Here is a 27,876-nt window from a genome sequence, read left to right as displayed (position 1 = left end):
GTAACAGAAACAACAACAACAGCCACAACATGAACACTGAGCAGAGCCTCCCATTGGTCAGTCACAGCTCCCTCTCCGCCCCCCTGCCACCCCGCTGTTTAAGGACTCCCGCGTGTGCCGATGAGTTACGGACATAAAGGCTTACCCAATCACAGCGGCCTGAACCTTCACCTGCTGGCAGTCAATCACAGGCCGCTAAGCCATTTCCTGACAGTACTGTCTCCCTGCAGTGGCGAATGTGGCCTGTCACCTTCAGTGCCGCTGTAGGTTTGTCCTCTGTGACTCCTGCCACAGTCAGGAGCGGACTGGCATACCACATTACATTACTGTCATTTAGCAGATGCTCTCATCCAGAGCCACTTACATAACGTAATGGATAACATGTAAAACTTACAGTTTTTACATGTTATCCATTTATACAGCTGGATATCTACTGAGGCAATTCTGCAAGTACCTCACCTAAGTGAACAGCAGCAGTGCCCCAGCAACCTTCGGGTTATAAGCCCTGCTCTTTACCACTGTGCTACACTGCTGCCCTAAAGCGATTTGCAACAATGGCAGAAACCTTGGTTTTATTTCCCCCTCTGGCTGTAGGCTGTGTGTTTGTTTACGCTAAAGTTCGCGCCGGTGCGGGAGACAGAAAGCTGCCTTTTTAAAAAGGAGGGTGTGACAGCACTTTTCTTTCCATCTACTCTGTCTGTTGTAATGTTATGTGGCTGTAGAGAGAGAGAGAGAGAGAGAGAGAGAGAGCGAGAGCTTCACATCTCATGTTTCCTTTTAATGGCTAATAAACGCCCCACGACACCAGTGAATAACAGAGACTGCATGTGAAACAGCTTGAAGCCCGCTCTGAGGGAACACATAAAGGGGCGTGCCAAGAGACCAAACAGCCGCAGAGACACCATTTGCCTTCAAGTGCTTGTGGTTTGTATTTTTTAAAGTTCATCTGCTTATTTTGAATTCTCCACCAGTGAATCCCTGTCCTGTTGGAGCATGCAGAATAGCTCTACCTGTTTAGCTCGCAAAGAAGCCAAAGTCCACAGAGTAAGTCCTGAGTGTCTGAAACTTTGAACTTTGTCACCATGCAGAAACGGGCTCTGTACACAAAGCAAACACGTATGTACAACAAATAAGGTTCCTTACGAAAAGATAATATATGTACATATGTTTAAATACTTGGGATCTGTTTTTATTTTCAGGACATATGTCAGCACATATGTCTCAAAACAGATTGCGTGCATATATTGTGTAATCAATTACACAATTGACATATTTTACATGATACTCTGTGTCATATCCATACATTACATGTATACAAGCTTCATTCATTGGACTGTTTTATGATACGTATTTGCTGTGCTTTGACATTGAATACAATATATTATATAATTTAAGATTATACATTATAATGTGTAGTCATTTTAATGAGACTTACAGTATAGCAGTATCCACCACATATTTTAATTTGGTCTTTAAGGGGCTATTTATTATTTATGATGTGGATTTTTACCTTCAAGAAGGGGCATGTTTTTCTGGTCGCTGAAAATCTGTCCTTAGTTTGCTGTAAAATCATCATCTGTCCTGTTTATCTAATAAAAATAAAGCTTTTAAATGAAGGCCTCCTGAAGAAGCCAGCATCTACATTTGAAAATGAACCCTGGTGTTTAGCTGGACACAGCAAGTTAATAGCGGCTACCATGCTGATTTCTGATCGCTTAGCATGTCCATCCAAAAGCTCTCCCTGGGTTTTGTTAATATTAGTCATCATCAAATCAAAATCATCAAATCACCCTATGAGCCTTGTGAGGTGGTTGCTCATTGTTGTCGCCTGTTATGGCAGTGATGGGCTGTTTGTGTCTGATTTCCAGGAGGCGTAGCGTGTTTCAGCCTCAGAGGCCGGTCGGTGCTGCGGCCGCTGATGTCCCTGCTGTATGTGGCAGTGACAGGCAGAATGGTGTCCTCTCTCTGTGTGCCAGCAGCCCAGAGACAGGGGCAGACAGTGACTCACACAGTTTTGGAGAGGGGCCCAGGGGTTTACAGACTGCCCATTCAGTTAAAGTAAATGTTATGAATGATTAAAATAAGTGTTTACGCCGGGCCTAATAGAGCGCACTGAAGCTGAGGGTTCCGCCGTGTCGGGAAGCTCTCGCAGAGGTGGGGCGAATTAAACACAATTAGGAGAGGCTCTGCCTTATTATGGCTGTCTGACCATGTTCCCGTCAGCACTGTGTGTGTGTGTGTGTGTGTGTGTGTGTGTGTGTGTGTGTGTGTGTGTGTGTGTGTGTGTGTGTGTGTGTGAGAGAGAGAGAGAGTGTGTGAGAGAGAGGGTGTATGTGTGAGGGTGTGTGTGAGAGAGAGCGTGTATGTGTGTGAGAGAGAGAGATTGTGTGTGAGAGAGAGGGTGTATGTGTGAGAGAGAGAGGGTGAGTGTGAGGGTGTGTGTGAGAGAGAGAGGGTGTATGTGAGGGTGAGTGTGTGTGAGTGTGCATGTAGGCAGCTTCTGTGTTTTTTTTTTTTTTTTGTGTTCATACGTTCGTACACAGTCTGCTTATCTGTTCATACGCACGCACGCGCAAGCGCGATTTTAGCGTTTTGTCTTTGCTACTCCCCCTGTTACTGAGCCTCTCTCCTCTTGCCTAAAGCTGAGTATATATAGCCGGCAGAGCTGGGAGCGGTGTGTGTGTGTGTGTGTGTGTGTCTGTGTGTGTGTCTGTGTGTGTGTCTGTGTGTGTGTGCGCGTGCGTGTGTGTGCGTGCGTGTGTGTGTGTATATATGTGTGTGTGTGTGTGCGCGCGCACGTGCGTATGTGTGTGCGCACGTGCATGCGTGTGTGTGCGCGTGCGCGTGTGTGTGTGTGTTTGCAGACGGTGCGTTCCGCCAGCTGGACTCTGCAGAGTCATGCTTTCTGTGAGCGCTGAGAGAGCTTTGGGCTGCCGCTGATGTAACAGCAGTGAATCTGTTTGTTTTCTTCTTCCGGGACCCTGGCCAAGCTGGCCGTCTCCACCTTCTCCTCCTCATTCTCCCCATGTCTCCCTGCTGCCTCTGCATGCCTCCCTACATGCGCACCACAGAACTCCCCCTAATTACTACAAGGTCTTCTTGTTCTCTCGTTGCTCTCTTTTGATTCCTCTCTGACTTCATATCTCTCTCCGCGTCAAGCTGTGGGAGCTGCGCTCTCAGTGTAATTTCTGTGTTTTACCTGTGGTCTTTCTGCACCTGCTCTGATCATACCACTTCTTTATAATCTAGGTTTCTTTTACAAAGTCTGTAATATCACACTGGTACACAATACAGCTTTTTGGAATACTCAATATCAGATGATATCAATCTAATTAGCTGAAATCAGTACCTGAATAGAGGAAGTGGGAAAAGGAAGAGAGTGTTGCCAAGGTGCACAGACCCACCTCGCGGTTCCACCCCCTAACACCTGTTATTTTTTTTACTTGTATTATTTGCTGTTTATTTTATCTGTAGTATCAAAATGTGTTTTGGATTGTGTGATCTAGTGACTGTGACGTATGGTAGTGTGTGTATTTGGCTCCCTTCTAGTTTCTAGGCTGTCTAGTCAGGTTACACAAGTTAACTTGTGGTAAAGACCGAATAGTGTTATGCTCACACTCACTGGTCTGGGAGTGTTGTTAGCCTGCTCTGACACTGTTACTCTTTTAACTTGAATGGACACACCTGTTCTTTTGTGCTGGAAGTTGCTCTGGATAAGAGCATCTGCTAAATGAATGTAATGTAATGCAGTGTAATGTAATGCAGTGTAATGTAATGCTGTGTAATGTAATGCAGTGTAATGTAATGTAATCTGTACCCAGTGCTCCCGCTTCCACCCCGCCATTCCCGTGTGACCCGTGTCCCCTCCCCTCTCCCGCAGCTGGACCTGTCGGCCGCGCAGGTGACCCACCAGGGGCGGCGGGAGCTGCTGGAGGCGGCGTGCCGGGCCTACACCCGCAAGCGGCGCGTGCTCATCCCGGAGGACCTGAAGCACCTGATGGTGGACGACCGGCACGGGCTGCTGTACTGCTACGTGCCCAAGGTGGCCTGCACCAACTGGAAGCGTGTGCTGATGGTGCTGACGGGCGACGGGCGCTACGCCGACCCGCTGCAGATCCCCGCCAACGAGGCGCACGTGGCGGGGAACCTGCGCACGCTCTCCGAGTACTCCACCGCCGAGATCAACCACCGCCTGCGCACCTACCTGAAGTTCGTCTTCGTGCGCGAGCCCTTCGAGCGCCTGGTGTCCGCCTACCGCAACAAGTTCACGCGCAGCTACAACACCGCCTTCCACAAGCGCTACGGCACCAAGATCGTGCGCCGGCACCGGGCCAACCCCCGGCCCGAGGCCTTGGAGCGCGGCGACGACGTCTCCTTCGAGGAGTTTGTCTACTACCTGGTGGACCCGCACACGCAGCGGGAGGAGCCCTTCAACGAGCACTGGGAGCGGGTGCACTCCCTCTGCCACCCCTGCCTCATCCACTACGACGTGGTGGGCAAGTACGAGACGCTGGAGCAGGACTCGCGCTACGTGCTGCGGCTGGCCGGCGTGGAGGACCAGGTCCGCTTCCCCACCTCGGGCAAGAGCACCAGGACTACGGGGGACATGGCGGCCCAGTTCTTCCACGACATCAGCCCCTTCTACCAGAAGAAGCTCTACAGCCTCTACCGCATGGACTTCCTGCTCTTCAACTACTCCACGCCCGCCTACTTGAGGTTTCGGTGAGAGGGCGGCCTCCTTCCAGCGGGGGAAGCCCCCCCCTCCCCGAAGGAGCTTCGGGTGAAGCGCGGCCTCGATCACTCGAGCTTTTTATTCCCGAGGTTTTTTTGAAAGGTCCGCTGCGGGCTGGGCATTCGTTGGACCCGAGGACAGATCAGCCATAAGAGATTAAAAGCGCTCTGCTCCTTCAAGTGTGACCCATTGCCTTCATGTGTCTAAAATGCAGTACGCACACAGCTTTGTTAATCCCTGTTGACGAAAACAGTGAGCACATCGAGGACTTACGTGTAACGCTTTCTTTTTAGGCATTGGCCTTCAGGAGAACGGTGGAGTTTTCTCTCTGTATGCACAGAGCTAGGCCCTTGAGAAAAGCCTCCTTCGCAGTGCCTTGACGAACTGACGACCTCATAGAAGGGAAGCTTAGCCAATCAGATGCTACCTTCTAGGGAGATAGGAACACTGTGTGAACAGCCTATGTTTTATTTATGTTATTTTGTCTTTGTATTTATTGTGAACTGGTACTGTGAGGTCATCTTGGGAAAAAGAGAAAACTTTAAAGGAAGCCTTAGTACTGCTCTCTGAAAATACCCGGCATGCATCAGTCTTCACCAGTTTGTACTGACCGTTTCCAGTAATGCAAATTCAGCGTGTACGGGCCTGTAGGGTTGGTTCTTTAAGAGAATTAAACCCAGGGAAGGTGTTTAGTTGGACACAGGGCATTTGTGGGTCTGTGTCTTACTGGCTATTTAAGTTCTGTGTGCTTGGTACGCCCAACTGAATGCTTTAGCAGGGGTAAGAGTGCAATGACAGTAATATTTCAGGAAACACCCCGAGGTGCCCTTTGAATGAGAACATTAATTAGACATTAGACAAAGACAGAGTAAAAGAACAGCTGTGGACATTCTCATTGGCCCTACACACCTGGCTGATGCGTGGGTGTCGTTTTGCGATTGGCTGAGCACTGCATGTCACGACGCCACTGTCAGTGTGCAGAGAGGCCTGTTGCCTAAGATCCTGTCGCAGTCCGTTTCAGTGTTACTCCAGCGCAAACACATCTGTTAAAAGCCGCATGGTTTTCAACGGACTGTGTGAGCAATAACGGCCGCCGTGTCGCAAGGCTGTCGGTGACCACAGATCAGTTCCAGTGGTGAAGGCTGCCTCTCTCATCTCTGGCGCTTGCTTGCTGTAGCCTCTGAAGGAGTTCTCCCTCACATAGCCTGAGTGTGGACGAGCAGGGCTGCCACATCTCCACAGCTTCTGGGCTCATTGCGTAGGGTAGCGGCTTTGCATCTCTTTATTTAATTATTCGTACTTCTGTGGGTATGATTTTTGTAATTGACGCTGTGCAGTTCTTTGGATGATGTCGGAAGCGCGTGAAGACCGATGCGAGTTAAGAGAAGTTAAGCAAGTAAACCGCGGTCAAAACAACCAAACAAACCAAAAATGATCCACTTTCAGATTCATTATAGGTCTTGCAAATATTTATTCACAATATGGAACACTCAGTCTACATTAAGGGGAAAACACGTATTTATACTGAGGAAACTGTGAATTTAAAATCAGTGTGCACTAGATTACACCAAACAGATGTCAGTAGTGCTTAAGTGGTTACAGGAACCCACTCAACAAAATGCAGTAAACCAGTACTGCATTCATCTTTTCCTTTGTGTCTTGCTCCTAATTCCGCTGTGTTGCATTGTATTGTATGTGTTATTGAGAAGGTCACTTGAATCAAGGGGGATCAGAGCAGGATGGAGCACTTCTATCGATAAAAGTCACACTACTTGTGTGGCAAAGAACATGCAGTATTTGTGAGTGTACTGTACCATGCATATGAACAATAATCTGGTTTAACAGACACCGTAGTACCATGTTTCCAAATAAAACAGATGCCAAACTCTGATGGCCATCTTCATATTATTTCAGCTTGGCGCTATGGATTATGAATCTGTTAGAACAGCTCCATAACCTGGTTTCATTCGCAGGGGTCAACAGTGAAGCCTGGATTCAGTCAAGTCACCCCCCAGGAGAAGCACACTTTCACATTCAAACTAAAACAAACCTTCCCAGATTATCACAATATTTGTATTTACTGTGAAACAAGTGTCAGGTAAATTTCTGTCATGCTACAATCTTCATCTGCAGTTGAGAGCATGGTGCAGACTTTATATAATCTTTGAACTGTAACGGTCAGTTGAATTAATTCAACTTTTCCTTCCGTTTGCTTAACTCCAGTTCCCCTTCCCCAAAAACACACTCTCTGAAAGTAAAGGTTCATGCCATTCTGCCACACCCTGTTGAGTAAATGAATAATGTGAACAGTAGTTAGTGAGGTATCCATTTCCATCCTAGTACATCCATTCTTGTGTTTTTATAGAAAATAGTGACTCTTGATCATACTGTGATTTTATTTAAATATCCTCTACATTTATTTTTCCAAATGACTTTGTAAGCACGCACCACACTACTGAAACACCAAATCACTGACAAGTCTACCTGGCTTCTGTAGGAAAATAGATTTTAAATTTGTAGTTCTTCACGTCCCTTCATTGTGAAGCATCCAGACAATGTAGAAACATTGCATGGGTTTGTGTGCTTCCGTTTCACATGGGCTGAAAGTGTCAGGACAAGTGGGGCTTACAATATTCAAACTGGAAAACTCACAGATCTTGAAGAGTGTCCGGGTTTACAAATGTGCGCAACAACTTTCAGAAGAGCAGCATCCTTGGTACAAACACTCCTGTGGACACAAACATTTATCTGGCAGGTGTAGCACACACAGCACAGTAAAAGAGGCGGCACAATGAGATAAAATTAGAAAATTAAACCCAAAAGGACTGATTGTCCACTTCACTACAGACAGAACTTCACACCATTATTGACAGTATGAGGCGAAAGTGGTATTTGTGCCATCTGTATGAGAAATTATCTATGTTTGTAAACCTCGATCTCTATGCAAATAGTTATACTGTCTAGGTATGAATACTTTTGTACTTTTCCTGCTTAATTTATTAATGTGTTATCAGCCATACAGGAAGAAGAAGTCTTCAGATAAGCAAACTAATACTGTGATGGATGAGGAGGTCCCCTTTAAGGCTACTTACACACATTAACAATTATTAAAGTATACATGACACTAGTGGTGCAAGTAGTAACGATACTCAGCAGACTGTAACTGTGGAAGGTAGCCTGAGAGCTGCTTGTTTAGTGAAAATGATCTGATGAAATGTTCCTCTCTGAGATTTCAGACTTGCAGTTTGTCCCCTGATGTCCCAGAAGCTCTGAGAGGTCGTTCTGGTGCAGTGCACCCAGTACAATCAGATTGCTCCACATGGGGAGAAGACCATTCCAGGTCACCTTAGCAGACTCGGTGTTCCCCAAAGGAGAACAGGGCAGCAGGGAGAGAGTGTACATTTCAGAACACATTCATGTCCCAGGCCCTTTGAGGCAGTGGCCAAATGGACACTGTACACTTCTCCTCCGGCCACTAGGGGCAGCACTGTGCCATTCTGAGAGGGCAGGCACAAAAGCACAGATTAACACAGTGTCACATGAGGTCACTGGGCAAAAGCAGGGAGTGCTCAGAGCCACGCCCCCTCTGCATCAGGATTGGGCAAAAGCAGGGGAGCACTCATAACCCCGCCCCTGCTGTGTCAGGATTGTGCTACAGCAGGGGAGCACTCAGAGCCCCTCCCCCTCCACCAGCATCACCACCCAGAAGCAGAGCGCCAGGAAGCCAGTGCCCAGCAGGTCGCCCAGTGCCGTCAGGTACGGGATGGAGAAGTTATCCGGGTCCAGCCCTCTCCTCCACATGAAGCGCACGATCAGGTCGGCCGCATACAGGAGAATCCCCACCTGGACACACAGAACGCGCCCTGTCCCAATCAAACCTCATCAGAGCCCCCATAGCCCCCACCCCACACGCACACACATACACACACACACACACACACACACACATACACACACACACACACGCACACACACAGACACACACGCACACACACACATACGCACAGACACAGACACACACGTACACACACACACGCACACACACATACAAACACACATACACACACACATACACACAGAACACGCCCTGTCCCAATCAAACCTCATCAGAGCCCCCATAGCCCCCACCCCACACACACACACACACACACACACACACACACACACACACACACACACACACAGACACGCACACACACACACACACATGCACACACGCATACACACACAGACACACGCACACACACACATACACACACACACACACACACACATATGCACAGACACACACGCACACACGCATACACACAACAGTAATAAACGCAAACCAACAAACGGCATTCACCGATGAATGCAGTGACTACACTCCGAAAGGAATTCTGTTCGTGTCTTCTCACGTTAATTAGAGCCGACAGAAAAGGCCAGTTTTGTGTTGCACGAAACGCCTGAGGGGCCAAGGAACACAAGCTGTGTGATGTCGTTTAACCAGAAGGGCCGTCGCTTGGTGTGTTTGGTTTTCGGGAAACATATTGGTTTAATTTTGAGCGTCGGGGCGAGCAGGAGCGAGCGGGCTATTAGGGTTTTACACTCTGCAGGGACTCGCGGCTTTGTTTATTTTTCGAACGGCAAAGTCATCCAAATCACTCTCTAAATGGGCGCTCATGAGTCATCCCAATGCCGTCCAAACCGCCGAGGAGACCATAAATCAGGCCAGGGCAGTAAAAACCCAACCTGCAAACCACGCTGAAATGGGACTTTGGCGCCCCTCCCAAAATGGGCCCTGTTAGCGCTGATCCCCTCCACGCCTGAGGCGTGAGGTCATGACAGCGCCGTGGGCACCCCTCGCTTTGGGACATCCCAAAGGGCTGGATTGTGCGGGGTCCAAAGGGGCGGAGCCGTCTACACACCAAGGGGCTCACGGATGCTGCTATTGGTGGGAGGTGAGCAGGGATATCCCATCATTCCACTCATGACAGGGTGGGAGAAGGGTGACAGGAACACTAAGGTCATGAGACTCTGACATTACAGTAATTCTAGATCATAAAGCTGCATTACATGACATTATTGTGATTTGGCAGATGCTCTTATCCAGATCGACTCACACAGGTTACAATTTTATCCGTTTATAGAGCTGAATATTTGAGACAATTGTGGGTTACACACCTTGCCCAAAGATATAACTGCAGTTTCCTGCCAGAGACTTGAGCCCCTCTCTTTACCACTACGCCATACTACTGCCATCACTCCACTTAAGGGAGGGAGGGTGGAGTGTCACAAGGAAAGAGAAAATCCTAAGATTCTAGACCATGTCATATCTGATAGACTGACCTACACTGTTGTTAGCATAACTTATATTTGAGTTAAATGTTACCTTGAGTTCAATGTTACTTCTCTATATGATACAGTAAAAAACAACAAAGACAGCGTGTTACACTTGACTCCACATTGGATCGGTGTGCATCGATGTAGATATGATCAGCAGACTGACTGAAACAGGACGGCCGCGGTACCTGGAGCAGGGCAGCGCAGATGTAACAGCAGATAAAGCCCAGCGTGATGGCCATGTGCCCACCCTGCAGCAGGTGGATGGTGTAGAGGAAGACCAGGTGACCCGGGACCACCAGGAGGAACAGAACCCGGGCCGACTTGGAGTTGACGCCTGTGGAGATGCAAGGGTCAGTGGGCACATTCAAAATAAAAACTAAAAACAAAGACCATGCGTCTTATAAAAGGCTGAGGGAAACCTGCAATGCTGTGGGATCAGATCCAGGCGTAACTCTCTGGGTTATGGATACAAATATCCATGCATATATGTATATTCATTTTGTTTTGAAGAATTGGCCCCTGTCTGTTGTGTGTGATCTGCGTGAGCTGACGGGTCTGGAGATTCTCACCTGAGGAGAAGAAGGTGATACAGGGGTTGGGCCAGTGCTGCCTCATCTTGTAGGGAAGGACTCCCGGAATGCTCCAGAAATGCAGGTAGGTGGAGATGCGGCTGGCCTGGATCGCCACCAGGTTACCCCCCACGCCTGAGCGGAGAGGATGGGAGAAGCACAGTAGTGACTACCGGAGATCAACAGGTTTCTGGCTTTCATCCCACCTACTGGCTGGATTTTTCCAGCTCTCACTGAAGTTCTGATTAAGATGAATTTGACCAGCCTAGAGGACCATGGAGAAACCAGAACCAGAGGCAGAACCAGACAATAGTTAACAAGAATGTACACAATTATTCATGAAAGAGTTTTTGCAAAAGCATTACATCATATTACATTATTGTCATTTAACAGATACTTTTACCCAGAGCAACTTACATAGGTCATAACTTTATCAATTTATGCAACTTGATATTTATGGAGGCAAACTGGGTTAAGTACCTTGGCCAAGGGTACAGCAGCAGCAGTGGGGAATCGAACCAGCAACATTTCGGTAACAAGCCCTATTCCTTGCCCCTATGCCACACTGCTACAGTTAGATACAACTCATAGAGCTCGTGGACAATGATAACATATTTATTCATACAGGATTCATCTCACAACAAAGTAAACAGATTTGGATCCCACAGAGCCAGTGACATTCACCTGGAATTGGTGTCCAAATAGACAACCAGCCTGGTGACTTCAGTAACAAAACAGGGTGACTCAGGGGACTCATCTTTACTGACAGCAAGCGTCTCAAAAAATCCTTCAAAACACTGACTGCTGTACTCAAAGTTAACAAAACACTAATTCAACTTCTGTTGTACTATCCCTTTAACTGATATCAAAAAGGGCTATTTTTTCTTTCAGGGAGACAGTAACTTCAAGGGCTGTAAAATCCCCCTCATATTTACAGAGAAGCATGTCGGGGATCTGGACCAGGCTATCGGGGTGTGGAATTACACAGGAGCATGGATCAGCAGCCTCTTTGATTCCACACAACAGGTACAGGAGGAGCTCAGACTGGCGACAGATGTTTCAGACCCTGCAGCCCCACCTACCCCCACTTCATCCACTCACCCCTCCCCAGCCCAGTCCCTGAACCCCCCCCCCCCCCCCCCACCCCCCATCCCCCCCAAAACACAGGTGGGAGAAAACCCCCTGACCGAAATGGAAGAAAAGGGGCGAACAAATGCGTGCCTGGGACGGGAAAACCGTCCAGCCCCTTTTCGTGTAATAAGTGCCCTGGTGCGCATTTGATAGCAATGCTTCCACAGCCCAGAGCACACTCTTTGAAACAGCTGCCAGAGAATCTAGCATCGCCAACTGCACTGACGACAACAGCAAGAGGGAGTGAGACAGGCACAGAGTGAGAGAGAGCAGGGAGGAAGAGGAGGGGGAGAGACAGAAAGTGAGGGAGAGGGAGGAGGAGAGAGTGAGATCGAAACTGGAGGAGGAGGAGGAGGAGGAGGAGAGGGTGAGAGAGAGAGGGAGCAGGGGAGGAAGCAAGGGTGAGAGAATGTTAGATAAAGGCAGGGTGAGAGGCAAGGTGGAGGAGAGAGAGTGAGTTAGAGGAAAATTGAAGGAGGGGAGTAAGAGAAGGTGAGAGTGAAGGAGGAGAGAAGGGAGAAGGAGTGAGAGATAACATTAGAGAGGAGCAGAACAGCAACCAAGACATGCTTCCGCATTAAAATGCTGGTAAATACAGGGGCCTTGGGAGTGAGGAGTTAGAGAGGAGGAGGAAATTTGAAACAGGTTGTACCACACTCTACATTCAGGGCAGGCAGCACTCTCTGCAAACCCCATTGTTATTCTCTCTCTCAGTCAAGCTTTGCCAAACATCAGAATCTGATTTTAGGACCTGTGGGTAACTCAAGTGCATCTGGTCGCTGTCTTTCAAAGACTGCCTCCTCATGCTTACTGGGCATGTGGCTTTCCACTCACTCTCAAAGTGGTCCTCTAATTCTTCTGACGTGCTGACAAAAAAGATTCATGTGTTTTGAATCAGCTAATCATCTAATTTGGACGTACTGACGCGTGGACACCAGGGACATTTTGTCATTTCAGCTGAGCCCTTGAATTGAACAACCTTATCAACATAAACTCCAATTCCACTGAGGTGTGGTGTGACGAATTAAATCAAGCTTTTCTGTTTGGACCAGCATTCATCCTCTGACTCGAATCAACATTATCTTATTACAACACAACTACAGACTAAATAAGAAGAGAGATTCTCCTCTGAATTTTAACGTGCTCTGTTTTGTCTTTCCAACCTAAATCGACACGGTGCGCTAACCCCGCTACGCTATCACACACAGGCAGCAGGGTGGAGCTGCAGGAACAGGAGTGGTTCCTGTCAGAGCGGTACACTGTTCAGGCACAATGCAGCCACCTTATCTCAACATCGGTTTAACAATCAGAGAGGAAAATGCTCCAGCTAAAGAGTGTGGAGGTGGGCGGGGGGTAGGGGGTGGGGGGGTGGGAGGGGGTTTGGTTAACCATTAGCAGGGTGTAGCACTGTGAGGATGCTCAACACATGTTGGCTGTGACTCCAGGATAATTCCCAAGGTGGAGAGATGAGGGAAAGATTGTTGCCTTTCCAGCTGTTTGTTCGCTGCCTGGTTCTCTGTGTGGTGACGCAGCAGGGCTTATCATGAGCATCTCTAGTTGTGAGCAGCGATGGAAAATTATGTGCAGACAGGAGCTTTGGGTGATGTAACGGGTGATGTAACTGCCGTATCATCTGCCTTCCCAGAACTCTTTTCCATCTGTCACTCGCATCTCTTTGGAGCGTTTTGCTTGGACAGTTCTTTCGTTTTTTCGCTTCGCCCTGCGCTGCATCTTCCCCTCCGCGCTATTGGCTGAGCCGGATCCAGGGCTCAGTGCGATTGGCTGAGCCAGATCCAGGACTCAGTGCGATTGGCTGAGCCAGATCCAGGGCTCAGCGCGATTTGGCTGAGCCGGATCCAGGGCTCAGTGCGATTGGCTGAGCCAGATCCAGGGCTCAGCGCGATTTGGCTGAGTCGTATCCAGGGCTCAGTGCGATTGGCTGAGCCGGATCCAGAGCTCAGCGTGATTGGCTGAGCCGGATCCAGGTCTCAGTGCTCTTCGGGAAGCAGGACAGGATGTGGCAGTCTGCACTGAGGAATGCCTTTCGTGTTCCTCCTTGTACGGTGACTTTCGGAATAGAGGGAACGCCCGACTTACCATTGATGACGGGGGTGAAGACAGCCATCCCCTCAAAGTTGGGGTCGCTCACTGTCTTGTCCAGGATCAGACCCCCGACACTGTGGTCAGAGAAACTGGGGGTTAGCCAACAGGCTCACATATACTGCATACAGTGTTCCGGCCATTAGGGGGTGATGATCAGCACCCCTCCGACCCAAAATGAGTGACCCTCCACACAGTGGACTGAATGATCGATTATCTGGCTCTCTCACAATGCAGTGAAGCTGCAGATGAGGCTGTGATGTTGAGGTAGGATTTAAACTCTTTCATCTGGAAGAATAAGAGCCTCCACCCAGATGGCTGAGTGAATGAACCACCTACAGCCTTACTCTTTGATTTAGAAACATATGTAGAACGGTTAGTGGCAGCGGATCTCTGTGGAGCCTCAGGCCAGTTCAGTCCGGTTTACACAAACACGGTTCAGTCTGCTTTACTGAAGTAGGGTGCAGTCTTAGTTCATTGAAATCCCGCTCCATTGCCTTCACTAAATTAGTCAGTCTGTATAGAAATCGGCCCATTTTTATCAAAGTAGAATTTGGTATAATTGACAAAAATAAAACTTGGTCTAGATTACTGAAAGCCATATCAGTGTTACTTACTGAACTGTTTGTTCATTCTGCTGTAATGTATCATTAGGTTCAGCAGGTTTGTAAAATACGCTGATCTGTGATGTGGAACAGGTTTACACGTTATGTTGTGCTGTGCCGTTTTCTGTTGAACTGATGCACAGACAAGTGTACACAACTCCAGTTCAGCACGGCCATGCTCTGCCCTGCAGTGGGCGGAGACAAAGCACTCGGCCACGCCCACTACCTGCTGATGGACATGGCCACGATGACAGGCTGCCAGCCGGACCTCAGCACCACCCGGATCTGCGGGCTGCGACGAGCGATGACCACCCAGAGCGGGATCAGAATCAGGAAGAACCCACAGACCAGCGGGGACAGGTACCACACGTCTGAAACGCACAGCCAGGTGAGGGGGGGGAGACTTCAGCACACGGGGGGTCAAGGTTACGTTAGCCAGTGAATCGGGTAAACTGATAAATGCAATATAGTCTAATTTTACAGCTCAAGCTCCACCAGTTCAGGTTGTTAGACCAATTTTAAATGGCTCACAAAAAAGTATTGCTCAGCATATGAGGTTTTAATGAATAACTCTGGTTAAGACCCACAACAGCTGTGTATATTGTATAATGCATGTCACGTGGCATGGAAACCAATCCTTATACTGCTTGGCCACTTATATCATTGCTTCCTTACATTGTTTATGCAGTTTTTGCTTTGCTTTGTTTTTGTGGGTTTGAGGTCGCTGCCCCGATCCAATTCATGCATTCACCCACATTCCTGCCGCACTGCCAACAATAAACATCCTCATTTTAAACTGAGGGCAGGACGTCTATAATGGTACAGTAGGAATTTAAATCCTTCATAATTCAGTCCTGCCCGGGTCCCGTTATAGAGAGCTCGCACTGAATTTTTATTCACATACTTTTGGTATGATCACCACGGCTCTAACTGTATTACTTTTGCTCTGTATTGTTGTTGTAGCCGGTAAAACCAGCTTGTTAAAATGCAACTATTTGTTTTAAAGCCCTGTTCACATAAAACCGTACACATATTTAATTGTGCCAAAAGCAAGTTGTCAAGCAAAATATATATGTATATATATACACACACTAAGACATCACTGCCATCTGCTGGCCATGCATTAAAAGTACAACATCTGAGATCATTGTTTTTAAAATAGCACAACTTCACACACATATTCACATAGACACCCACACATGCCCATGCCTAAAATAACACACACACTGTCATGGATAGCCTTCCCTGGCTTGACAATGAAATCAATGAAAATGGCTGTAGAGGAAGAGGCTAGCGTAACCTGATTGTAAGTGGTTAGCGTGTACTGATTGTGTGTTGGGTGTTTGAGTGTTTGGGAAAAGAAAGAAAAAACAAACAAACCCAAACATGACACAAGGCAGACCTCAGAGTCCAAGGTAGCAAAAGGTAAGCTCAACACCTCCGGGGGTGTACTTGCTGGCCAGCTCTGCCTTTTGGGCTCAACAGTCATCAGCGCCACAGCGGTGGTTTGTTCAGATTAGTTTAACGCTTATTAAAAACAGTGGCACAATGGCACGATGGTGATAATCCAGCTTGTTTTTAGGGAACTTAAACTGAACAAATGTTTCCAAAATGCCATCTTGTGAATCACAGCTGCACAACAGCAAAAAAGTAGCCTAACCTACAGTCACTGCAGCGAAAACAAACTGCAATACTATTGGTCTTTCCATTCAGACTGAAGCAGACCAACAGACACCAATGTCTCCTTCATGTTCAAAGTTTTTTGCCTTTTCGTCTTCCGGTCAAGGATTTCACCTTCACAGGCTTATTGTGCGCACACGCGCACACGCACACGTGCACACACACGTGCACACACACGTGCACACACACGTGCACACACACACACACACACACACACGTGCACACACGCAAGCACATGCGCACACACACACACACACACACACACACACACACACACACACACACACACACAGACACAGACACATACCTGCGCGCACACAGACACACACACACACACACACGCATGCACGCGGGCCTGCAGACACGCATGCACACACACACATGCACCCATATGCACATCATTTGCAAGTTTATTACCAAAGAGCCAATAGAAACATAGCACATTATAGTTTATACATATATCTGTGTTAGAAAGACAGACCGTGTTTCACCTAGGTCTACAGCTACCTCTAAAATATATACTAATTATTAGGTGATAACCATTTGAAACACTGCAGATGATGTTGAATGGCATGGCAATGAGAGCAGCTCACCTCTGTAGTGAAAGAGCGTGCTGCTGACCCCAGCCAGGAGGGCCAGGGTGATGAGGTCACCCAGGCTGGCAGCAATGGGCGTGGCCACATTGTCCGGGTTGATGCCCACCCTCCGGGAGCCAATGATCACCCCGATCATCACCAGGCCTGCGGTGACAGACAGGACACACGGGTAAGGCAGGTGCAGTCACAGGTGCCATTATACTATCAGACAAACAATGCTCCTGATTAATGATGTGACTTTCTGAGACATACACTGGCTATAGCATTACATTAGTATCATTTAGTGGACACTCTTCTCCAGAATTTTATCCATTTATACAGCTGAATATTTACTGAGGCAGTGGTGAGTTAAGCACCTTGTCTGAGGGTACCACAATAGTGGACTACAACATATTGCAATTTCTTGCTGACAAATAGGATACAATCAGTTCTCTAGCTCCAATCTCCAACAAAAAAATGAATGTGATACTGCACCCATGGGGGAATCGAGCCGCTAACCTTTTGGCTTTGAGTCCTGTTCCTTACAACTACACCTCACTATAGCAATAGATACTTTCTCATCTACTCTGTCTCTTCCTCATGGATCACACAGACACAGGACCCCTTGAGCAAGACACAATGTTAACAGATCTACTAAACAACATTACAGTCCCCCCAAGCATTGCAATGGATGCTGGTAACAGTTGCTTTGTTCACTGTAGTTTATCCCTTCGGCTAAATTTCAACCATTCATAACTAACGATTGGTTTTATACATATACAGCCTGACTGATTCACTATAACACAATAGCACTTCTAAATCTGACACCAATAACACAATAGCGCATTTAAATCGCATTTCGGTGCAACGCGGCGGGGTTACCCAGGGACAGAGCTGCCACAAAGGCGGTGGTCACGCTGCTGGCACACAGCACGGCCGCCTGGTCCAGCTCCACCCCTCCCCTGGAGACCGCCCCCAGCCCCACCGCGGCCAGGGCGGCCAGGAAGCCCACCACGGTGGCCTGCACCTGCGGGGGGGAGGGGGGGAGCCTCGTCAATCCTCCACATTGCTCCAGACCTCCCCGGGACTCCCCCGGGTTCCTCTGACCCGCTCCGGTCCCCCTGTCTGATTACACTGGCACAGACGGTGCAGCTGGAGACTAGAGCGGCGGAACCAGACAAATCACTTCCACGGTTTTTTTTTTTTTTTTAAACGCATGCATTTCCATTCAATACTAAACAGCTGCTGCTTCGATTTCAGAGCGGCCTCCCAGGCCACATAGCTTGTTCAAATAAACTGTACCGCAATTCTGCGTGTAACACTATCTGTGTTACACCACTGGGATGAAGCATGGATGTGTTTCCATGCTCTCTGCCATAAGTGTATTACATTTTATTACATTATATTCATTTAGCAGACGCTCTCATCCAGAGCGAGTTCCAACACTAAAGAACAGGGCGTGGAAGGTGTGCGCTTTAGCAGATTATTTCGCTTCAGGGCTCAGTCAGTGTAAAGAGGCCTTTCAGGCCTTTGTTAGGAGTGTGTTTCTGTTATGCCAGCAAGTGCCACAGATTGATAACACACATATAGCAGAGAGACAACGAAGCGATAGAGAGGGACACAGACAAGGCCACGGGTGCGAGGCCAGAGCAAGATAAGGTTTCAACAGATACATTCTCCCAACTGAAGAAAAACACACGATACAGATACAGCTGAAAGCAGGACACTGAGAAAGTAAGTACAATGTGTGTGTCTGAATGAGTCTGTACGTGATTACCTGAATAAGGGCCAGGTTGCAGCATACCATTCTCCACTGCTGTTTGGGGTCATCCAACTGGCCAGTGTTCGCCTGCGAGAGAGAAAAAGAGGCAGAGAAATAAAGAAAGAAAGAGAGGATATGACTTTTCTAGTAGGTAATGGTAATTATTACAAGGGTGGAAAACAACTGAAATGACAACAATAAGCACTGCATTGGATTGGTATTGTGATATTGGTAATGCGCACAATGCTGTGGATTGTTACAGCTGTAATGGTACTGTGTGCTCACTGCTGTGGATTGATACAGTAATGGTACTGTGTGCTCACTGCTGTGGATTGTTACAGTAATGGTACTGTGTGCTCACCGCTGTGGAGAGCCGGGAGGCCAGGGTCATCTCCAGGTTCCCCTTCAGTCCCACCAGGGCCGGCACCAGGATAAACACCTCTGTGATCTTCCTGAACACCTCCCAGTGCTGAAACAGACATGTGATAACCTATGAGGCAAGGTAATCACACACACACACACACACACACACACACACACACACACACACGCAAACACGCACATGCAAACACGCATACACACACACACACACACACACACACACACACACGCGCACACGCACACGCACACGCATACACACACACACACACACGCGCGCACACACACACACACACACACACACACACACACACACACACACGCATACACACGCATACACACGCGTACACACTCACGCGCACGGGCGCACACACACACTCAAAAGTCTGCAAGTATGCAAAATTCTGTTCAAGGGCACTAAAGACAGCTTCTGAGTGAGACTGATACTTTGTAATACTTTATTTTGCAATTACACTCTGTCTCTACATGTCTATAGATTTACACATATCTATCCAATCAGATCCTAAATTTACTTTCAGATTACCTGGGAAAAGTCAAAATGTATAAATTAAATTCAGGGAAAGTATTTGTTTGGACCTACCAAGCACACATGATAGACAGCTCTCCAAATGCTGATACATACACGCTTAGTCCTTCCAACAGAATGACAGTATTATGCAGACATATAATACAACTCTGAGTAGGAGTACCAAATCACTTAGCCTGCTGGTGCATTAGCTAAGAAAACAAAACATAAATCCATTTACTGTGACCACCCCCTCCATGTGATAACGGGACTGCAATATTGCCATGCGGAGAGTCCAGAGACTTACTAATACATTAATACACCCCACACAATCAATCCCTCTGTGTTTCAAACACAACCTGCAAACACTAAATGTAACACGAACACGAAATGGTACACAATAATATGTAAAGAAATCTGTACGGAGATAAGAGCGTTTATTTCAGCAGGAAGGGGCCTGAGCTATTTCTGATGGCTCTCGAGGCCCGGCTCCTGCTTGCCTGGCCTGTTGACAAGACGCTGTCACATCACACCACTGTCTCAGGAGGAAGCCCAGTTCTTTCTCCTCTCCTGGCCAGGAGAGAGACTCTGACCCTCCCCCCTTTTATTCTCTCTCTCTTTTTCTCTGCTCTATGCCTTCATCCATCTCTTCCTCAACCTCAGCCACCAGAGGTAGCCAGCTAACGTCAAATCAGAATATTTGAGTTTACCAGAGTATTCCCTATATTTGATTTACATCTTAGAGGATGTGTATGGTGGCAGTGTGAGATAGGAGAAGGGCTCGTAACAGATTCCCTGGTTCGATGGTTCGATTCCCTGCTGGGGCACTGCTGCTGTACCCTTGGGGAAGGTACTTAACCCAGAATTACCTCAGTAAATATCCAGCTGTATAAATGGACAACATGTAAAGTTGTAACCTATGTAAGTCACTCTGGATAAGAGCATCTGCTAAATGTCAATAATGTAATGTAATATTTTTTAATAACTGACACATTTTAGGTTATACAATTATGTATAGTCAGTTACAGTAATGTTAGCTTCACTCCAGCTCCAGAGACTGTAGCAGTCAAACAATCTTAACATCTAGGTAGGTAGTTTAGTGTTTGTTATTGTGAACCAATCCTCAGTCCCTCCCCCACGAATGTCTGATCCAGGAGGAGACTTGGAGAAGGAGGAAATACAAAATAAAACGGACTAGCTGAAACAACCTCCCTGAAACATTTTACAGCACAGGATACTCGGGTTCTGTCTCTCGCTAGAATAAGTTTATGTGTAAAAGTGCTGTGCATCGGAAGCTGAAACGGCCTCTCCGACTGCTCTCAAGGCGGCTGTAGAGATGAATCATTCAGGAGCGGAGTCACGCAGCGCTATCACCGAGATATTTTTAAAACGAGACAGGAGAGACAGAGCAGGTCGGGGGAGCTGTTGGGCCGAGCTGTTCCGGCTGTCTCTCAACGCTCGGTGAATCATTCACTCCCTCCGAATTCGAGGGACGGGGAGGTACAGTGCACCTCTGAACCGCGGCCCGGCTGACACCGCGCACGCAATCCGCCAGGTGCCAACAGGGACCGCTCCGCCGGCGGCGATGAGGAGTTTCGCTAAAACGAGCAAAGTCTGTGGGACGAGAGACTGTCAACGACTAAAAAGATCAGCAGCAGTGCTCCTTTCACTCTGAGCTACGAAAACAGAACCAGGCTAAGAGGACACACTTTCTCCTCCTCTCCCCCTCTGTGTAACAGAGTTTTTATTTCTCTCTTCCTCTCTCTCTCTCTCTCTCTCTCTCTCTCTCTTTCTCTCCCTCTCTCTCTCTTTCTCCATCTCTCTCTGCCGGCCTGAACATGTGCAGCATTTAAAACTACTGATAAACAAAAAAGGCCAATTGAATTTAATCACAAAAAGACTTTGTAAAGGAGACTACACACTCATACACACCACCTCACTCTTACAGACAGACACAGGCAAACATGAGATGCACAAGCAGACAAACACTCAAACAGGAAAACGCATTCACACACCTGTCGGGGGAATTCACAGTGAGGGAGAGACACACACACACACAGATGGCCACGGGGCTCGTACTTGCACCACGTCCATCACCATGCCAGCAGCCACCATCCCCAGGCCGGCCACCAGGTAGGGCAGCAGCACCTGGGCAGCGATGCGGCAGGAGCTCTCGGGCAGAAAGCCACAGGCAGAGCGGGTCAGCTTGCAGGTGAAGCCGCGCAGCTTGCGGCCCTCGTAGCAGAGCTCCAGCTGCAGCTGAGTCACCGCCATGATCGCCACTCCTTACCCCATCATCATCCGGGACGGCCGCGAAAGAGAGGGAGGGGGCGTGGGGCGCGGTTTCCGTCACCCTCCCCCTTAAAAACGACACCTTCCTTGACTGACTACAGTCTGAGTCCTTTTAACATCCAAAATGGTGAAAAAAGAGAAACTGGGATCGGAAGTCAAAGCATTAACTGGAGCTTTTTGAAGTAGTCCTCCTGATGAGACAGCTTGTATTGTCTTGTTAAAAATTTTTTTTACCAAGATCTTCTGCTCCGGATGTAGTCTGTTCCATGCGACTCCCTGAAGACCCCCAAAGACACTCTGAGACCACGGCCCCTCAGCTGCTGATCTTGCTGTCCTGCTCGCCCGGTGCTGAAGGGATTATGGGAGGAATACGTGGCGGTCTGGGGACAGCCTTTGTCCTTCTGAGGGGAGGTCAGATAGAGGCAGGCCCCCTCTTAGAGCGGCAGGGCCACTGCTGACACCGGCTGCTGACAGTCCCTCCTCACTCACACCTCCCTCGTCCTCAGACAGGCGACGGGCACGCTTCCGTCAAACCCAGGCCCCCCTTTCCCCAGCTCACATCCCTAAAGAAACAGCACCCCGAGAGGAAGCCAAACTTCTGCCCTACAGTCCTGAGGCTTTGTCCCTCAGGGTCACCCCTCATCGCCCGTGTGGCCCATGTGGGGAGTGTCTATGCGCCTACGCCCCATTGAGGAGGGCTCTCCGACTCCAAGTGGCAAGGTGACATTGAGCGTAGTGCTGCTGTCAGCCCTCTGTCCAAACTCCCGCCCCGAGGGCGGGGGGGGGTGGTCTCCTCGCCTCGGAGTCAGGAGGGAGGAGGAAAAACGTGCACTCTGGACCTGGCTAAAAAGACACGCATTCTCCTCTCCCCTCTGTGAGACAGGCTCTCTCTTTTTCTTCCTCTCTCTCGCTCTCGTTCTGTCTCTCTCTCCCTCCCAGCCCAGACAGGTGCTGCACCTGCCACAAACACATGCTTCCTTCAGGAAGTCCTTCCTCTGCTCTCATTGGAGGAATGATTTTGCTCTTTTTTTTCCTCCCTGTGAGTATAGTGTCAGCCTGCAATGTCCTGTCAGACTAATGGTCTCAATCGCTCTCTTTCGGTACCACTCTTTCTCAGTCTGCATCCAGTTACTCTCTTCATCCCTCTCTCCTTCTTCCCCGTCACGTCTCTATCACCTCTCCCTCTCTCTCTTCTCCCTCTTTTTCTCTCCCTCACTCCCTGTCACTCCTTCCTCCTTCCTCCCTATCTTTATCTTCTCCCTCTCTCTGTCTCTCTCTTTCTTCTCTATTCCCCCCCCGTCACCTCTGTATCTCTCTCTCTCTCTCCCCCTCTCCCTCTCTCTCCCTCTCTCCCTTTCTCTCCCTCTCTCTCCCTCTCTCTCCCTCTCTCTCCCTCTCTCTCCCTCTCCCCCTCTCTCTCCCTCTCTCTCAGTCAGAGCAGAGTGTACTGGGTGGCGGTGGAGATGGCGTCTGTGTTCTGAAGTGCAGCGTCTCTGTGTGATTGCTCACCGGCGCAGCGGCAGGCAGGCATGCGTGAGGAGGGGACGGGCCGAGCAGCAGCGCCGTGACTCAGTAAAGTGCTGTCTGCTGTCCTCCATACGCACACACACGCACACACTCACACGATCTGAGACTCGCATACAGAACACGCGTACACTCTCACATAGATACTCACACACACACTCTCAGACACGCATACACAGACAAACCCTCGCAGACACACACACACACACACACACACACGCACACATATATACACCCAAGAACTCATACACACACATACTCATACGGTTTAACCACTTAATCACTTGACAGTATGGTTGGTGGTCACAGGGCAACGGTTCAGGGGCAGCTGAAAGAGACCAGCTCATTCCTTAAACTACACTCCCCTTCAGAACAATGCTAACGTGGCCTCGAACAGTATCAAGGCATTGGCGTAATTTCTCTGTTTAATCTTGAATATATTACATTACTGGCATTCAGCTGATGCTCCTTCCAGAGTAACATGCATTGGTTACTGTTGTTTTTTTTTTAAACAATGTTAACCATTTATACAGCTGGATATTTGTTGAGGCAATTGTGGGGTAAGTACCTTGCCCAAAGGAACAGCAGCTGTGCTCCCATGGGGAATCAAACCGACAGCCTTTCGTCCTGCTCCTTAACCACTATGCTACACTGGTGCTCCAAGAATATAGTCCTTGGAAGCTATTGGCTGTAAGCATGCATACTACTCCAAACTACCATACCGCACCAATGAAAACTCACTACAGGCCTGGATCTAAGAGGGACACATGCACACATCATACCATGCCAACAGACTCATATTCAGCTAAATTACTCCTGTACATGACTTCAGTGGTCATAAATTAGAAGCACTGGACTTGCGAGTCTTTTGTTGTGTTTTTTGAGTAGGTCCATGCTTGGTTTCTCATGAAACCCTTATTTGAGCGCAATACAAAGATGAAGTGAGGCTGTCTACAGCAGCCTCCAGCATTTCACTTTAACGGCCTGACACCTCATTAAATAAAGAAACTCAAAGGCAAAAAGAAAGTGGTTTATCTGCAGCCTGCATCACATGAGACTAAGTAAAGCACTTTCTCACTAAAGTGCTTTACTTCTGACAACCTCGGATTGTACGTGTAATTTCTTTAAAAGGTCGCCTAGGGCTCTTTGGGAAAGACTTTCCAGTTTACATTAGAATTACCATCTGACATATTTATCTTTAATTGGATTTTTTTTTCTGGAAAAAGCTCTAAGTATTACAAAGTGAAACCTATGGAAAAAAAAAATTGTTGAATGTATCAAACACAAAACCTGTCATTTGTCCTTAAAATTATGCGTCTTGAATGTTTGGTTCATCCAACTAAACATCAAAATCATTTCTCATGATCGGCTCTTGTGTGACTCCTAAGCCCGGGATCCCATACAGAGAGTCTGAACCGTCAGGCCACATGCACAGAGTCACTATGTGCCAAGAGCTGAATGTTCCCTTCGATGGCATGCCAGCGAGGTCACTTATCAGATCCAGTGGGACACTGTGACCCCCCTCTCACCTCTCCACACACACACAGTCCCGCAGTCCCAGGGACGAGAGGCTTCGAAGAATTTAATGTAACCACTACGGCTCTTCAATGAGATATTAATGTGGAAGCACCGTAATTTAATTCCCTCCACAGTGATTGCCTATTGCTCAAATATTTATGACGTGTACATGCTGTAATGTTCTATTTGCTCAGAAGCATTGCTGGAAAGTTAAAGGCAAGGTACCACGTAATGCCTCATAAATGAATCGAATCAGTCTGAAGTCAAAATGACTGTAGGTGGATGGAGACAGCAACAGGAAATCTACCTGAACCTGAACGCCAGAATACACAGGGTCTTACACACCACAGCTTCCACTGCAAACTGAGAACATCACTGCACACTGAATACAGACGCACAGTGACTCAACTGAGCTCTCTGAACACACCATCAACGCAGAAGCTGCCTCATCCAAAGGATTTAAATGCAACAAATACACCGAATAATTAAATGCATAAAATACACCTGATACACCTAATACTTTCAGTTTTACTAAACCATTCAGTGACCACATCTGCTTCAGATCATGACAGACAGGACAATTACAAGCAGAAACAATGGCACGATGCTAAAACGTGACACCTTCCCCCCCACACCCACGGCCACAGCTGCCCACAGACCCACCTGCACACCATCCAGCACCATCCCCGCCATCACCATTCCCATCCCGGCCAGCAGGTAGGGCAGTAGCACCTGGAGGCCGATTGCCGCCGCCGACTCATCCTCGATTTTCGCCATGGCCGCCGCCGTCTTGTCCTGTGCCGGTTTCCTGGGGCTCGGGTGCGAGGGGGCGGCCGGCTGCCGGCACAGAAGCTCATCCTGACCATCCGCAGCCGGTCGCTGGCTATCCCCGGCGCTCTGCCGGCCCTTGACCTTTGACCTTGACTTTTTGGACCGCCCCCCTCCCTTCCTTTGGCGTGTCTGCTCCCCTGGCATGGCTGCTGATCAGAGAGCGAAAACCTGACCAATTCAAAGCACTAGTTAATTATTATAAGTTAATTATTATTATACAACTTCATTTAGTAATTAACAACTGAATATATATAATTATTAAATTCTGCCACTCTGAGATAATGTTTGATAATTTACATTACCTTATTCTTGTAACTTTTATAAATGAGATAAAATTGATTATTGTAGTCATTAGGTACTAAATGCATTAGGTATAATTCATGCAACACTATGAATATGCAAATGTACATAAGCCTATATTGCTATTTAAGCATGCATACAGCTACACACTGATGTCTGGGCTCTAATATATGGAATTCTAACAACAGTAGCTCCAGAGGAATTTCATTTTTAATACACCACTCAAAGAAACTGATTTGCATGTATATATAATATAAAATTTAAAGATGTATTTTACCAGACTCCCAAAAAAGACTTGTATTTGTTTTTGTGCACTTGTGTTTTCTAATGTCTTTGACAGATATTAGACTGCCAAATTGATAAACACATAACAGTAACAATTAATGAGGTATGCATTGTGCATATGCATTGAGAATGAGTCCTGACATAACACCCCCTATGAAAAAAGTCCATCTTAACAGCGTGACGCTCTGTAACTTCCGGTAACGTGATAGGCGCGTTATTTCAGAGCATTTCAGCAGAGTGCAGTCCTCTCTCAGGCGTGTGCGGCTCTTAGCGGTGTTGTTGACACAGTTGCTGTGTATTACAGGGGAATGAAATGCAATGTGCTTTTGTTGGCATGGTGCCAAATTCGCTTTGGTCTAATATAGCGTGCACCCAGGGCAGTCTCTGTTATCCATCACGGGACGACCCGACCTGTCCACCTACGGCTTGGGCCGCACATGCTATACGGCGTCTGAAACATCTCTGACCGCAGTGTCCCTGTCAGAGATTACAGCCAAAAACTCACGACCCAACCCCTAACACGCTCAGAAGAGACGTTTTAAAGTGACAGGCTGGCCCATGGACAGGGTTCCAACTTAATCAGAGAATGCTAAATAGGAAATTAAGTAAACACTGTCAGGGCCTGTAGACAAATTAATGATATGTGTGTGTAGATTATTTTTAAAACAAAACCATAGCGGAAGAAAATGCAGACACACATTTTACTCCTTCCCAGCACATCTCAAGACAGCACACAAAGGAAAAAAAAAAGACTCTGCCTTACATTACCTGCTGAATTCTGCAAAACCGAGCGGCAATCTGACATCTAACGGAGGCACCAGGATTAACTGACCTGGGAGGAGGAGGGGGTCGGGGAGAGGGTGGCTGAAGATTTCGTCACCGAGGGAGGGGACACAAGCTTAAGTTTCAGTGCAGTTGGCAGGCACCCTGCGTGCACCTGGGGCTGGTCTCTCCTGGAAGGCTGAGATGGTGGTAGCCCCTAGAACCCGGCTGGACGTCCCGTCTGACCTCTACGCACCCCCCGTCCGACCTCTACGTCCCCCCCCCCCCCCGTCCTGTGTGTGTTATTGCATCTTTACACACTCCACTTCTCCTGAACACTCACACACACGCCGTGAGAGTCACACGGTGCAGATGTGACATGATGAACATTATTACAAGGACATGACACATCAGTTCAACTATTCATACATGTATATAAAACAAAAAGAAACATTATTACATGGACTTGACACAACAGGGAAATTCATAGCTATACACAATAGGGAAATACGTGTATATACTAATCAGCACTTTGTATTCTAGTGTTTGGTGCTGCAAACTCTAGGGCAGTATATTCTTAAATGTTTAAATGTAAATGTGAAACTGGGACTTAGTACTGTCTTGTAAAATTTCCACTCAAATGATTGTTTAAATATAAATGGATGCAAGATTTAATAGTGACACATTTAGCAGCCACAAATATTTGTTAAAAAGGTTTTATTCTCAAATAAAGAAGGGAAAAAATGCATTTTATACAAGGATTGGATTTTGAGGTTATAAAACTAAACGAAACACTTCTTAAAAATGAGCAGAGAGAAAATGGTTAAAATAACGTTTCAAACCCAGACTGTTGGAGAAGGGTTCTTCCTGCTTTCCCAAGCTGCTACAGAGACAGTGCCACTTCCTGCAGTCTAACTGCAGCTACAGCATTTCAGCTGATTGGTTAAGAGAACAAAAATATACAAATGAGCCAATACTGGA

General features: G+C 47.7%; 2 protein-coding genes across 2 annotated transcripts in view; one reads left to right on the top strand and one right to left on the bottom strand.

Annotated features, from left to right (window-relative positions):
- Nucleotides 1–6,894, top strand: part of LOC118779928 (carbohydrate sulfotransferase 11-like) — a 29,281-nt gene extending 22,387 nt beyond the window's left edge. Inside the window, exon 3 of the mRNA XM_036532264.1 lies at nucleotides 3,881–6,894. Within this exon, the coding sequence (XP_036388157.1) occupies nucleotides 3,881–4,726 (846 nt within the window). The 3' untranslated portion in view covers nucleotides 4,727–6,894. The remainder of the gene's footprint in view (nucleotides 1–3,880) is intronic.
- Nucleotides 6,895–8,203: 1,309 nt separating this feature from the next.
- On the bottom strand, nucleotides 8,204–21,657 carry LOC118779339 (solute carrier family 41 member 1-like). The gene is made up of 10 exons (XM_036531392.1): nucleotides 21,463–21,657; nucleotides 18,841–18,948; nucleotides 18,495–18,566; nucleotides 17,600–17,744; nucleotides 16,736–16,882; nucleotides 14,689–14,833; nucleotides 13,855–13,934; nucleotides 10,627–10,761; nucleotides 10,243–10,391; nucleotides 8,204–8,575 (listed from the first exon to the last, which is right to left on the bottom strand). The coding sequence occupies exons 1-10, from the start codon at nucleotides 21,655–21,657 to the stop codon at nucleotides 8,402–8,404; spliced, it is 1,350 nt and encodes a 449-aa protein (XP_036387285.1). The 3' UTR covers nucleotides 8,204–8,401.
- Between the last annotated feature and the right edge of the window lie 6,219 nt (nucleotides 21,658–27,876).

The sequence above is a fragment of the Megalops cyprinoides genome, chromosome 6, assembly GCF_013368585.1.
Source record: "Megalops cyprinoides isolate fMegCyp1 chromosome 6, fMegCyp1.pri, whole genome shotgun sequence".
Taxonomy (NCBI): Eukaryota; Metazoa; Chordata; class Actinopteri; order Elopiformes; family Megalopidae; genus Megalops; species Megalops cyprinoides.
Note: the sequence above shows the minus strand (reverse complement) of the source record. Positions and strands in the feature narration are given on the sequence as shown.